Below are 12,813 nucleotides of genomic sequence, written 5' to 3'. Positions count from 1 at the left end.
GTTGTTCTGAGTGACTCTTGGGGCTGACATCTTCCTTAATCGGGCAACCTGGTTGTTATTCACGTCCACTGAATCCGATGGTGGTCAAAGTGTTACACGGGGTTAGGCTATACTTCTCTAGGCTCGGTCCGTACTAAGGCGAGGTAGACTAAAGCGGTAGTCCGTGAGGTTTGTCTGGCGATTCTGTGGAAAAGAGTTATCGTGGAATAACTGCAGGTAAAGACAATCCAATTCTATAAACGATAGAATAACTAGTTAACAATCTGTGTAAGAGATGAACTATTTGAGTTGACCACAATGAGTGTAATAATGAAATCCAACACATTCTTATACCCATTGCCTTAGGTCCTGTCCTCCCTGGCCTCCTATCCCAGAGGGAGGTTTGGGAGGACCGTGGCTTCCCTAGCCCCACTGGCCTCCCGGAGGCCTGGTCTTGGCGGGGTGCCAATCCTGATCACGTGACCCCGAGCCCCGCGATCATCGTTGCGTTCTGACTTGGTCGTGGTTGGCCTTCAACCCCTTCACCCTATGTCAAGGAGAGAATCCTTTGTGTTACCTGTAACAAGCAGCACCTGTCTTCTCGTTGTTGCATTTCGTGGATACGCAGCCGTTAGCGTATCCACATCCACTGTAGGTCCCCGATCCGGGTTTGATACAATAATGGCTGATATCCACCTTGCCATTACCCTTGGTCGTGCTGCTCATGCCATCGCTCCTGCGAGTTGTCTCTATCTTGGTTGACAGTCCGTAAATCCAAAAAGTGTCGTTACCCATAACGAGCGTTTGCTCCAGGAACGTAACGTTCGTGTCTATCGCACCAAAATCAGCCTCTTGCACTGAGTTTCGCAGACGTGGATGTCCGGCAGATAGAATAATCAAGATGACTTACAGTCCCATTCATACTTCAATCCCGTGCTACACACATCCGTCTCGGCAGGCGCACTGGTTCCTTGTGGCACGAAGCTGTAGTGACACTTTCCCTCAATGACATTGGTGATTGATGAATGGAAAGTAGCGTTGAAGTCGCGGATGCTGTAGCCTGGGCGACCGGACTGTGTAGAAATGCTCACGTCCCAGTATGTGTCCGCGAGATCGGGGCGGTCGTATTCGCTCTCTGCGACTGTCACGGCGGCCGAGCCGGCGAGCGCAAGCGCGAGGAAGGAGAAACGCATAGTCAATTAATTTAGGTTGTTGTGATAGAGGTGTGTTAAAATGCGCACGGGGCGAACTGTCTTATTTCTACAGCTGCACGGAAAAACACCTCTAGGCACCAGGGAGCTATACGAGCATGCCCCAGATAAACGGTACGCCTTACAAAAATCCTTTCGTGAACGGGCCGTGAGTGGGCCTCCCCGTCCTCGGTTCCTGAAGCTCGCTACACCTGATTGGTCGTGTAAACGGACCTGCATCTCCGACCTTCCGCATTCGGACATTTTAAAGTCGAGACCCTTTCAAGGTAAATTTGATGTGTATTTATATCGTGATGCTTAAGATGCGGTGAGTGTCTATGCATGTTGTCGTGAACGAGATATGGCAGTAGTATTCCATATGTATCTAAGTATTCGTATGTCCTCAATGCATCTCTCAATGGAATAGCAACCCGCAAACAATGGCCAGACGTACCACTATTTCAACTCTACCATGTCTTCCCATCTCTGCAATATTCCAAAAGGACCATGTCCATTCATACAGGGTACCTCCATATAGCAGCCCTGATCGTACGAAGTTCGTCCAGGTGGGCCAGATCACGTTATGAGCATCGTTCAAGCTGCGGCGCAGCTGCCGCTTACGCAAGTGTTCGGCTTCTGACATGGCGTCGAGGCATCACAGGTCCACCCAGTGCATCTGTAGATCCAAGTCAGTTTTCCACGACTCGTCGCACACGTAAAGATCGCTCACCCCCAGTTGCACTGCGCGCTGCTGCAAACGCCATCGGGGCTCAAACATGTCAAGCCAGAGTTGCAATCTGTCGTATTACTGCATTTCGCACCTACAGCGCCGGTGGTCGGAGCTGCGCAGGCGCCGTTTACACACGTGTTTGGTTTCTGGCACGGCGACGAAGCACTACAGGTCCATCCGGTACATCTGAAAATTTTTGTTAGTAAATCTCAAAAGCCAAAGGAAGGAGGATCTAACCCCCAATTACAAGCGGCTGTGCTGCAGACACCATCAGGTGCTAAGCATGTCATGCCAGAATTACAGTTCGTCGAGTCACTGCACTTCGCACCTTCGCCACCACCAGGTGGAGAGGCAGACGGTTTCGGTGAAGCAGAAGTCTGCATCTTTGTAGGAGCAGGAGTCGTTGGTGCTGCTCCAGCTTTTGTTGGCCATACGGCGCCATCCGCAGCATACTTTGTGTTGACGCGTCCTGTAAGCTGCCACTCCACACCCTTGATGACGTCGTTCTTGTTACCGTTGGGGTTCCCGTGGATGTTCGAGAAGGCGTCGATCATGATGTCGATAGACCCCGGCGACTGATGAACCGTGTTACTAAGTGATCTTGCGAAATAGTACTCGAGGAGATCACTTACAAGGACATATTTATCATCAAATGCGTCGCCAATGTACATAAGCATTTGCTTGCCAGTTTTGGGATCCTTAACAGTCGCCTCGAGACCACAGTACTTTTGCGTTGCTGCCTTCCAACCCGCTGGGTCCGAATTGTAGGTCTTGCCGCCCATCGCTTTTAGGGACTGAGCATCGTTCTCGTTAGTGACAATTCCAGAGATCTCGAAAAGGGTTGTTACCTACCACAGCAAAGACAGGATCGCTGTTATAGTACGTGTACGCACACCAGCTCTTGCCGTTTGTCGAGTCTTGGCCGGCAGAGGCACGGTACCATGATCCAATACCGCTCTGTGGACCATCGAAGAAGTTCGAGGGAAGATTGACATTGTGGATGTCTGCGAGCGCGGACCCAATGAGAGCCACAAGAGCGATGGGATAAGCAGGTGATGGCATGTTGGATTCGCTTGGAACTGTTTGTTGAAGCTTGTGAATGTTGATGATTCTGTCTGCAGCGCTCCAGCCTGTCTTTATACAACGCAGACGTCGACGTGACTATTCCCGCAGTGACCTCGATACTCTGTACCTTCTCCTGGTGCTCGATCGATGTAGGCACTAACTGAGCATATGAGGTGCACCAAGCTACACGAGGCCTAAGCTGAAGCTTGAACATCGGAGGTCACTGCATAGTAGTCCTGCAACTGCAGCCTAACTCGATTCATAACGGAATGAAGAGTCCGTACTAGCGGGAAATCGATAGAACGGATGTTAGGCTAGGCGTCCTGTGTATTTGCCTACAGTGGCATCCAAACATACAGCGGCAATGACGATCAAACAATCGAGACGCATCTATCTTCCTTCCTGGGCCTAGCCGGGGCTATTTGAAGCCCCGACACCGAATTCATGCGCTAGAAGTGCATGCCGTACATGGTTCAACCTTCTGTCCAGTTAACAAAAGGAATAACCGATCTTCCATAATTTTCTTGCCAACACATTACGTATACACATGTGCCGAGGCATGGCTACAAAATTGTGGGTTGAAGCGTGCCTCACGCGGCTTCTTGCAGTAGATCAAACCTTCACTTGTCCAAATCGGGCCGAACCGGACGTTAGTAGTCGGACGCTCCGAGATCGTGATCAACAAGACCCGAGTTCGAGAATACGAGCAACTTCGATTGGGTGACTTCATTCCTGATGAAACATGAGGAGCTTGCTACTACAGCCACAATCTACGTGCGAAGAAAGACGGCTGCATGCTATGGAGATGTCGCTGAGCTCATGAATATCTGCGAAGGACACCGAAAAGCTTAGCATCAGAAGCCTCTAATGTTTCTTGGTAGAAACATGCGAATACACACGAACGCATCATCTGCCTGAAAGTCTGAGGTGATCAAAACCAAACTCGCCTCTTGGATCTAGCGCAGATGATCGGTGTGACATGAAAAGCGGTAACCCTCAGGGTTCATTAGATCTATGAACTAGATATGAGTATGCCGGACCGACACAGTGTGCTGCCCTTTCAAGCAAGTATCAGTGTATAGTGAATATTGAAAATACTAGGGCGGTGACAGATAAAACTCTTCATCTCTTTAGCGGCTGCCGTCTATGGCACTTTCACGAATTCAATCGAAGTGAGAAGGTCGAATTGCAATAGAAATCAGAAAGCTACGTGCTTCCACTTGTTCACATAATGACATGATGATGAAAGACCGCTGCGACATCAGCGTCCGCAAAACCGGGGCAGTCATGGTCGTGCAAGAGGCAATGTTATCATATCAGCCTATTTTAGGGATACAGTGGGATAAGCTGCTCTAATATCTGACAGGCCAGTCCATGACAGCTGCACGGACGTACTTAGGCTCATGACTGACGCGTCATGTCTAAGTTGCACGCTTCGGGCCATGGTATAACAGTGCGATGTCATAGTATGATAGTGGCGGTCAACGAACTCAGCACGAGGCTGTGTACAGGCAACGTACGCAGGCAGTGACACCGGGCCGCTTGACGCCCATTGATGTGGCAGAGAACAAGAGCTGCTCTGGTGCTTGAGCAGTTGATCGGACCGTACATTACGATGTAGCATCATCAGACGCGAGGCGTAAGAAGCAGGATGCAATCGGTCCTTTGCCGGGATCTCGTATATCTGTAAGACAACTGTCAGAAGGCGATGCAAAAGCATATATAAGCCCACTAAGTCTCTGTCCCCAAGCTTATCAAAGTCCTCAACATTCGATACGGCTGTTCCACTACCCTCCATCGCTGGGGCATATCCGAGTGCCTTGTTCAAGTGAGTCAAAAGGACAGCCTGGGATCAATATGTACTGATACCTATCCTAGCATACCCAACATGGTCAAATCACTCCTCCTAGCCATCTACGCCACGACTGGTACCCAAGCCCTCTGGCTAGCTGCCGTAAACATGGATTACGGCTCAGCTGTCGGCACTGCGATATTTAGTTCCCCGTATTGCCAAGTCGGTAAGGGCAATACTGAAGCAGAAGCCCTCTCCAAAGCCAGCAACACCGTAGGTGGCACTGCAATCATTGCTGGCGGTCACTGCGATCAGCTTCCGTACCAACATACCAACCAGCTTGGCGGATTCTGGGACGATTACGGAACGATCAATTATGAGGATGACAACTGGCATTGGTATTGCAATCCTGGCCACACGAACAGGAACTCATGCGACGCCGGGAATGGATCGCCAAAGAAGAAGAGAGCAGTGAAGCTCACTGCTTAGCTCTCAGGCGACGCTAAGTATTGTATCGGAGATCTTTCGAAGGGCGTGGTGAAATGTAAAAGAGCTTAGAGACCACGTATCCATGTGGCATGGAGAATCTCTGGCTAATTTTATGAGAGCGTCGCTGTTCAACACAGCAGTTATGTAGTCACCCATTCTACTGCTTGTCAACATGAGTCATGGAAGCCTGTATCTGCCAGCCTCGCATTGCATCGTCTTAGGGTGACTACGTTCCTGCTTTATGATCAACAAATCTTGAGACTGCTTAGACGCGAGAACGAAGTGGATGTTTTCGACCACTGCGCTGTCGCTGTTGAAAGTCCGTATGGGACATACTGCCCTCCGAGCACCGTGGGCTCCAGTGCAACAACACCCGCCATTAACACGCTTCTTTCCTGATGATCCGCGCGTTGAGGAACGTCCCAGTGCAGTTGCTCGAGTTCAAGTTTGGTCATAGTGGGTTGTGCGGCTTTGCGTGCGACGGGGTCTGGGGCTCACCGCCGCCTTCGATTCGGCGGACTGAATCAGGGGAGTGCAGCGTGTCATCATCTTAGCAGGGCGAAGGAGAGGAAAATAGTATCCCGCTACGGGTGCTTTGTTTTCTTCGTGTGGTTGTTCGAGACATGTCCTTGTGATAGGATAAGGACAGGTAAGATGGGTCTTTGGTGGGACGGGTCCGGGGGATTAGCAGCGATTGGGGGCGGGGTCCGCTGCGCCCTGCTAGAATGGCCGCAGCGTGGACCCACCACTCCAACCAGCCATGAAGAGATGACATCAAACTTCGCATGATTTACACAGTGGGGCGACCGTGAGGTGGGACGGCCTCCCGGCTCTGAGTGGTCCAGACTGAGGATCTGCCCAGTAAAAGTTGCCATGGAGTCATCGTCATCTACGTGTATGAACAAGGATGCGTACGCATGCATCAATTTAGGCAACTTCGGACATGTGCGCACATTGAGGCTCTGTCCGCTTTTCTCCGATGCTGCTCTGATATAAAGATCATGCACTTTGCTGATCGATTTGCGGACGCAAGTCTACACAGTTTTGCGACAAGATTGTTGATGTCGATTGTTGAATGCTCTGATTGCTCGAACAGTGTATGCTTTCACTGTGCAAAACTCGCGAATTGAAGCCTGGAGTTCGACTAAGTTTCTGCCATTCCAGGAGTACCACGCTTTGCGAAGCGAAGTATGCTGAATCGGGATCTGGAAAAATATCTCTTCACTAAACCACCTGTCCCAATAAGATAAATGTTTTTGGGAGACTCAGTAACATGTCAGCGTCTCACATCTTCTATTTCTCTCGGCTGTGGTGTGCATGATGAACAGTTCAAGGCGGAGGGGACCGCCTGAGACTTCCGAACTTCACCTTCTCTCAGTGCAGCTCATTATTTTCAGCTCAGTATGTTTGCGTAAAGAACCTGGTACAAGGCCATATTTCGAGCGTCGGTCGGGATGGGGCGAAGAACAAGGAGCTTGTGAGCTGTATGAAAGATCAGCCCACAGAACGCGCTTGATAATGCAGTTTTGGAGGCAACATCGTTGTTTTGACAACGCTGATGTCCGAGCGACAAGCCACCAAGTTGCGGTAAAGTCCTGAACCCTCGGACGTGACCTGGAGCCTTATCTCTGCTTTTCGATCGTCGCTTACTCATTGAATCCCCGCGCTCCCCCCGTCCCGCGGTACCGGCAACGTCGAAGCCATGCGTCTCTTCGCACCTAGGACACCCTAGTCGCTGTTGTGCCCCGTACACCCACCACTCTCTGCTGGTTGGATTCCAAGTTCTTTATACTAAACAGCGAATGCGAGTAGAAGATGATTCCTTCCTTGGCCACAGCCAACGTCGGTAGTGAGCAGGGTGATGAGGATGGCGCCCAATTCTGGCGACGAGAGATGGACAACCACGTTAGAGACGGCATCGTGAACGATCGCGTGACGCAAGTCAAAGCCTCGTCTAAGGGGATTAACCCGTCGCGGAGAGAGCAAATTCTGCTTCTGCGACGTTTTCAAGCCAACGACTCCGCCGCTCTGCTGCTTCTGAGCATTGTGCGTGGACATCGAGTATATCTGCCTGCAGGCATGTCTCCCTAGCTCGACAAGGCGTCATGCGGCACTCCGAGCGACTAGCTGGGACCTGAGTTGGTATGGAAATGCGTGTGGAGGGTTGTTTTTGAAGTCCTGGTGGGTCGGCCGGTCGTCTGTGCTTTGCGCAACGATGTCCTTGATGCACGTCGGCAGCGATGGAACTAATTAAGTGCCCGCCCGGCGGATCTGCATGTACCATTTACCGCATCAGGGCATGGAATTTGGGCCGCAGTGTCATCACTATTTGTCTGATTAGCTGAGGACTGGCGGCAGCCACAATTATCGACTCTTGTTTTGTCGTTGTGGTGCAGAATTGGTGCTTGCATTTCGCGTGCTTCCTGACCGCCGTCATGTTACGCTAAAGCGAACGACTTGCAGACCCGACCAGGTGTCAAGCTCCAACAGCAGAACAGTTGCTTTCATTTTTTGGTCGTCGTAGTTTTGTCTGCACAGGTTGCCGCATTCAAGACTTGTCTCGCTTCCTTAGCAACGACCGCCGTACCATGCGCGTAGAACGTGTGCGAAAACCTTGCGTAAAGACATCGTGCAGAAAGGCAAAGGTTTTGTATTATTAGAGCATCGCACGCGAACGCCACCTCTATCTGACCCGCAGGCAAATCACCGAGAACGAATATCAAAGCTGCTTCTATATACACATCGTCGCAAGACTAGCACCGCCGCAGTGTCGTACGGTCGCACTATCGCAATCATTACGCTTGTCGCACGTTCAAAGCGCACACTCGTACGCCTCCGGCTTCGTCGCATCTGCATCCTTCGAGATAAGGCGCGTCTTCTGCGGGTACGGGCACAGGAACCTGTCGTATTGCGTTCCCTTGGTATCGTTGAAGCTCACGGGCAAGGTCTCAGGCACGACGTCATTCTCGACCCAGTCGACGAGTGCATGGAACGTGGCGGGAGGCTTTCCGCCGGCAGCACCACCGTTGCAATGCCCGAGGCCAGGAACTTGGTAGTAGCGGAAGAACTCGTCCACGTTGGCATCAAGGTCCGTCACGCGGTCGTAGTAGTTGTCGGTCGCCTTGTGCGGAATGACACCATCGGCCTGAAGAAGAGGTTAGTCGGGTTTCAAGAGAAAAAGTGCAACGGGTGAGTTAGAGTAGACAACCGTGTCGCATGCGACGAGCAGCAAGAAGCGCATGATGGGAGACTTACCAAACCGTGGAATGTCATGATCTTGCCACCAGCCTTGCGGTACTCCGAAAGGTCTGCGTCCGCAGTCTCGATGATGGAAGACCATTCCTGGACTGACGACTTGAAGAGACGCATGTACTCCTCCACCGAGCTAATCTGCGTGTAGTTCCACTCGGGGTCTTTCTTGACGAAAAACTTCAACCACAATTCACCTAGGAGCGCAGGTGCTCCGGTACATGTACCATTCGCATTGCACGTGGTTGATGCAAGGGCGACCTGGTAAGGAGTGCCGTCCATGCCATCACTGCCGGTGAGATCGCTCGCATAGTCAACTCCGTACCAGATGAACTCGCCGTCAGGTCCCCTGGGGCCTTCCCACGTAGCGTTCGCGATAACTGCGGCTCCTTCGCTGATAGTAACAGCCTTTCCGGTCGATGTACAGTTCCTAACGCTGCCAACCATTGTGAATGGGTCGAAGAAGCACTTCTCCGGGTCGGAAACGAGACCGTCGATAACGCCGTCGAGAGGGTCGCAAGCGGCGATAGCAGCCGAGGTGATAGCGTCCAGCTCACACTTCGTCGGGAATTGGTTCGTCATTGACATCATGACCTGCGCCCATGCGGCGTTGAAGAACAACTCGTTCCAGTTGATTGCAGCCGCCCCCGCATTAATGCCGTCGTAGGCTTCGGGGTAGCGCTGCGCGAGCATAAACCCCTGGCGGCCACCTTGAGAGCATCCGTTCCAGTAGGAGTACTTCGGAGCTTGTCCGTAGAAGGACTTGGCGACGTCTTTGGCGATGAAAGACTGGTCGTGAAGCGACTTGGAGGCGAGATTCTGTAGCGCATACAGATTGACATTGCCAGGGCTGTTGAGCGCCCACGGATCGGGAAGAGGTGATGAGCCCAGGCCGGCGTCTGTCGTCGAAGCCACATAGCCCTCGCCTATGGCTTCGTCCATGAAAACGTAGGATACAGTGAACCGACCAGCAACCCAGCCTCCACCTCCGACGGCTTGGAGTCGTTCGTTCCAGTTGTCGATTGGGAGCCACGTCTCGACATTAATGTTGTCGTTCTGGCCTTCATGGGTGTATGTTACGGTCACGTTGCAAAAGTCGAGGCCGAGGGCGGCGGGAGAAGGCTTGTTGGTGGTTGTGTCGAAAGCTCCCGTGTAGTTTTGGACGAGCGCAGCGGTGAGACCCGTGACATTGGCGCCAAAGACGACGGGGTACGGGATAGAGCTGGCATTGCAGGCAGAGAATGGGACGGTGAGGTTCTGCATCGTGTTGTATTGTGGAACGAGAGACTGTGGTCGGATGATGGATTGGAACGATCGCGGCATTGCTCATATAAGTAGCGATGGGATACAACAGCTCTCACCGAAATAACCACTGCATCTACTCTGGTACGACGCGCGAGTCCGCTTCGTGGTCGATGCGTGGAGGGGGACGAATACGAGTCATGGTATACGACGTATTCGCTGGTTGGCTAGGTATCGCGCTAGGGTTGCGCAAGTACCTCATTCGGCCAATCAAGCCAACTTTTCCAGAAGCTGCCCAAGAATCTCGAAATCTCCTCGACTAGTATCCTGCCGATATTGCCGACCAGCCAGACCCCGCGTCTTCGATGCAAAAGAACCGCGTAGTGGGCCAGGATGATGAGCGCTTCCGGCTTTCGCATTGATAAAAGTGCCGTGAATTCGTTGGACAGGTTCACAGGCCAAATCCAAATCAAGCCGCCGGGTCCAGGCGACTGGGTCCACGGCTCTGCATAGTCTGGTTCTGTCCGGTAAATAACACCCAGCTCAGTCGCAGCCACACGACAAAGCTGTCGAGATTCGTCGCTCATGTCAGCGTAGTCCAGTAAGTTGGACAAGCGGTCGGCTACCGCCACCGCTGTTTGCCCGTTCAACAACGACCCACGATCGATCGCATCCTCGGCTTGTCTTAGGATAGAGGCGAGGCTGGTCTTGTGTAGGAAGTTCCAGGATTGCGAAATGATGGCTCGAACACCTCGATGCAAGTTCATGTATGTGATGAATCCGTCCAGAACTCCGCCGGCTTCCGCATCCGCATGTCCAGCGACCTCGGCAAGAGCGTGCATGCTGACGAGGGTGGAGAACGACATCATGGAAATGCAGTTGTCTTGAGTGACTTCAATGTGTGCATCGTTGAAGGCACACAAAGCCTGGGTCTGGAGAGCTCTAGCCTCTTCAAGATGCCGGTCCGCTTCTTCCACGTGTTTGTAGCTCATGTGCATAGAGGACAGGGCCAGAAGTTGGTAAACGGTGTAAGGCTGTGAGAGTATCATCGGCATCAGGGCACGTAGTTGCCCGTTGTCCAGCGACCCCGTTTCTTGGACGCTTGGATACGTCTCGTAAATGAAATGACTGAACAACTGCATGTGTCGCAGATTGAACGAGAGATCTGAGCCATGTGGTGACGACGCCGCCGGAGAGAGGAAAGACAGGTCCACGGAAGACGTTACGGCTGGTGACACCGTATTGCTGTGCTCCACCGTACTCGGCACGCCATGCGAGGTTGGAGTCCCGAAGTAAGATCCTGATGTGGTCTCGGGGATTGCATGTGGCGATTGGCTGGTAACCGCGCGTTGAGACAGCTCTGTCGGCCTTTGGTACGTGCATGTTCGATCATCACGCGCGCAATTCTGGCAGGTGGGCTGTGCTTCATCACACTAATAGAATCAGCACGCTTTGTATCTGCATTGCTTCCTGTATAGACGCAGGTACCCGCGTTCAAGATGCAGGTCGCGTACCTTGATGTGGCGTCTTTTGCACTCCTGACAGCCGAGTCGAGATTTCCGATGGGATCTCCGTATAACTTTCCGCGGAGGCATCGCGGACTTTGGTAAATACAATTGTGATTGGCGAAAAGACGATTAAAAGAAATACGTGGAGGCGGGAATACGGAAAGCGGCAAGGGAGACGGCCAGCGTTGAATACGGATACGCTGACTAACCGGCGTTTCAGTTTAGCGCCATCGTCATCTGGAGATGGGCTCGGGAACATCCGTTCACGTTTCATGGATCCAGCACTGCCGCAACGATGTGGGTCTGTCATGGATCATGGTCGGTACATCGTATTGAGTGTACGGCGTACATGGCGACTCGCGGCCGAGCTCGAATATAATCGCTATGACGCGCCTGCAGTTACTACGAGGACCATACGACGTTCGTTCAAACGTACAGCCCGCGAGTGAAATTGACTGCAACGTGCGCTATGCCCCACACGCCCTTGGTACCGTCTTTGAAAGACTTCAAATCGGGCGAAACCTAGAAGAGGATGGACGACGTTTTGAGCCGGACTTGGTATCGAGGTGTCCTTCCAGACAAGCTGCGTTCTCAAGAGAGCGAACTGCTCCGCGGACTCAGTGTCCCATATCAAGAGTGTGTTGAGCGAAGTATTCTGCCACACCGCATTGAAGGAGGCCCAGTCTGGGTCGCGTTGGCCGGTTGCGCAAGTGAAGGGCGCAAACGTCACGAGACCGTGCGCTTAATTACAGATTCGCTGCTTCGTGAAAGTGCCAACAGGATGTTCTACCGTTGGTTTACTTCTGCACGTGGCAGGATGGAGAAGATGGCGACGAGGTGTTAAGAATGGGGGCGCTTATGCCTCGGTACAGAAGGCGCGGCGCGGCGATACGTAGATCCGACACGTCATCGACTAGTCAGACACCGTGCCGCGCTCAACACGAACACAGTCATACACGCATGACCGGATGATCGCCCAGACCCGAGACGGTACACGGCTTCCACAATTGCACTCCAGTGCGATTCAAACCTTCAGCCAAGGCAATAGGGATCTCGCGGTTGCCTCAGGCGTAATTCCGATAGCACACCTGGACTCTTCAACGCACAGCATCTTGAGACTCCCTGGCAACATGGACACTATCAGACCAAGCCGCAGAGAAAAGCTGTGGAGTTTCCGGCATAACGTCGAAGAGACGGTTTACGCTGCCCGGGCGCGTGAGGCTTATACGTTGTACGAGCTCAAGACACTCACTCTTATTGCTTAGCTCTTTGTTGACTTTGTAAACACATACTAAGGGCGATCAGCTTCGAAGCGCGAAGCAAATTCGACCAAGATCCTATACTTCACATCACGCGATGTCTCGTGTACCGACCCTTTACCGCCCTCCGCGATACACACATCCTGTTTTTGATCTGAGCATTCCCGACCGACCGACCATCCTACACTACATCACAGCACCAGCCGACGCCACGGACAGGGAAGGACGATGGATGTGATAGCAGGCTATTACAGGATACCGATGGACTGGCTGGCCGCTGCCACTCTTGTCGTGCGTATTGATGTGGACT

At 52.4% G+C, this 12,813-nt stretch overlaps 5 protein-coding genes across 5 annotated transcripts; 1 reads left to right on the top strand and 4 right to left on the bottom strand.

Moving 5' to 3' along the window:
* Positions 1–503: 503 nt before the first annotated feature.
* BKA58DRAFT_465249 (uncharacterized protein) lies at positions 504–1,267 on the bottom strand. The gene is made up of 2 exons (XM_046174955.1): positions 890–1,267; positions 504–809 (listed from the first exon to the last, which is right to left on the bottom strand). Exons 1-2 carry the CDS (start codon positions 1,170–1,172, stop codon positions 553–555), a joined length of 540 nt encoding a protein of 179 aa, XP_046032315.1. The 5' UTR covers positions 1,173–1,267; the 3' UTR covers positions 504–552.
* Positions 1,268–2,026: 759 nt separating this feature from the next.
* On the bottom strand, positions 2,027–2,976 carry BKA58DRAFT_448226 (uncharacterized protein; the record flags this gene model as incomplete). Its single annotated transcript, XM_046174271.1, has 3 exons — positions 2,752–2,976; positions 2,228–2,693; positions 2,027–2,085 (listed from the first exon to the last, which is right to left on the bottom strand). Exons 1-3 carry the CDS (start codon positions 2,959–2,961, stop codon positions 2,027–2,029), a joined length of 735 nt encoding a protein of 244 aa, XP_046032314.1. The 5' UTR covers positions 2,962–2,976.
* Positions 2,977–4,708: 1,732 nt separating this feature from the next.
* BKA58DRAFT_465248 (uncharacterized protein) lies at positions 4,709–5,466 on the top strand. Its single transcript, XM_046174954.1, has 2 exons — positions 4,709–4,792; positions 4,843–5,466. Exon 2 carries the CDS (start codon positions 4,853–4,855, stop codon positions 5,243–5,245), a length of 393 nt encoding a protein of 130 aa, XP_046032313.1. The 5' UTR covers positions 4,709–4,792; positions 4,843–4,852; the 3' UTR covers positions 5,246–5,466.
* Positions 5,467–8,057: 2,591 nt separating this feature from the next.
* BKA58DRAFT_306699 (Tannase/feruloyl esterase) lies at positions 8,058–9,757 on the bottom strand (the record flags this gene model as incomplete). The annotated part of the gene is made up of 2 exons (XM_046167125.1): positions 8,058–8,390; positions 8,501–9,757. 2 exons carry the CDS (start codon positions 9,755–9,757, stop codon positions 8,058–8,060), a joined length of 1,590 nt encoding a protein of 529 aa, XP_046032312.1.
* A 139-nt stretch (positions 9,758–9,896) lies between these two features.
* BKA58DRAFT_36346 (uncharacterized protein) lies at positions 9,897–11,482 on the bottom strand. Its single transcript, XM_046168830.1, has 2 exons — positions 11,251–11,482; positions 9,897–11,169 (listed from the first exon to the last, which is right to left on the bottom strand). The coding sequence occupies exons 1-2, from the start codon at positions 11,329–11,331 to the stop codon at positions 9,976–9,978; spliced, it is 1,275 nt and encodes a 424-aa protein (XP_046032311.1). The 5' UTR covers positions 11,332–11,482; the 3' UTR covers positions 9,897–9,975.
* Positions 11,483–12,813: the final 1,331 nt, after the last annotated feature.

Source organism: Alternaria rosae (assembly GCF_020736505.1).
Source record: "Alternaria rosae strain MPI-PUGE-AT-0040 chromosome Unknown BKA58scaffold_1, whole genome shotgun sequence".
Taxonomy (NCBI): domain Eukaryota; kingdom Fungi; phylum Ascomycota; class Dothideomycetes; order Pleosporales; family Pleosporaceae; genus Alternaria; species Alternaria rosae.
Note: the sequence above shows the minus strand (reverse complement) of the source record. Positions and strands in the feature narration are given on the sequence as shown.

Excerpts from the sequence above, each read along its gene's own strand:
- BKA58DRAFT_465249 (XM_046174955.1), bottom strand. The coding sequence starts at position 1,172 with ATGCGTTTCTCCTTCCTCGCGCTTGCGCTCGCCGGCTCGGCCGCCGTG. Across the intron at positions 810-889 it reads ATTGAAGTATGAATGGGACT|ACACGAACGTTACGTTCCTG; the intron begins GTAAGTCATCTT and ends TTGGTGCGATAG.
- BKA58DRAFT_465248 (XM_046174954.1), top strand. The coding sequence starts at position 4,853 with ATGGTCAAATCACTCCTCCTAGCCATCTACGCCACGACTGGTACCCAA.
- BKA58DRAFT_36346 (XM_046168830.1), bottom strand. The coding sequence starts at position 11,331 with ATGCCTCCGCGGAAAGTTATACGGAGATCCCATCGGAAATCTCGACTC. Across the intron at positions 11,170-11,250 it reads GCAAAAGACGCCACATCAAG|TGTGATGAAGCACAGCCCAC; the intron begins GTACGCGACCTG and ends TGATTCTATTAG.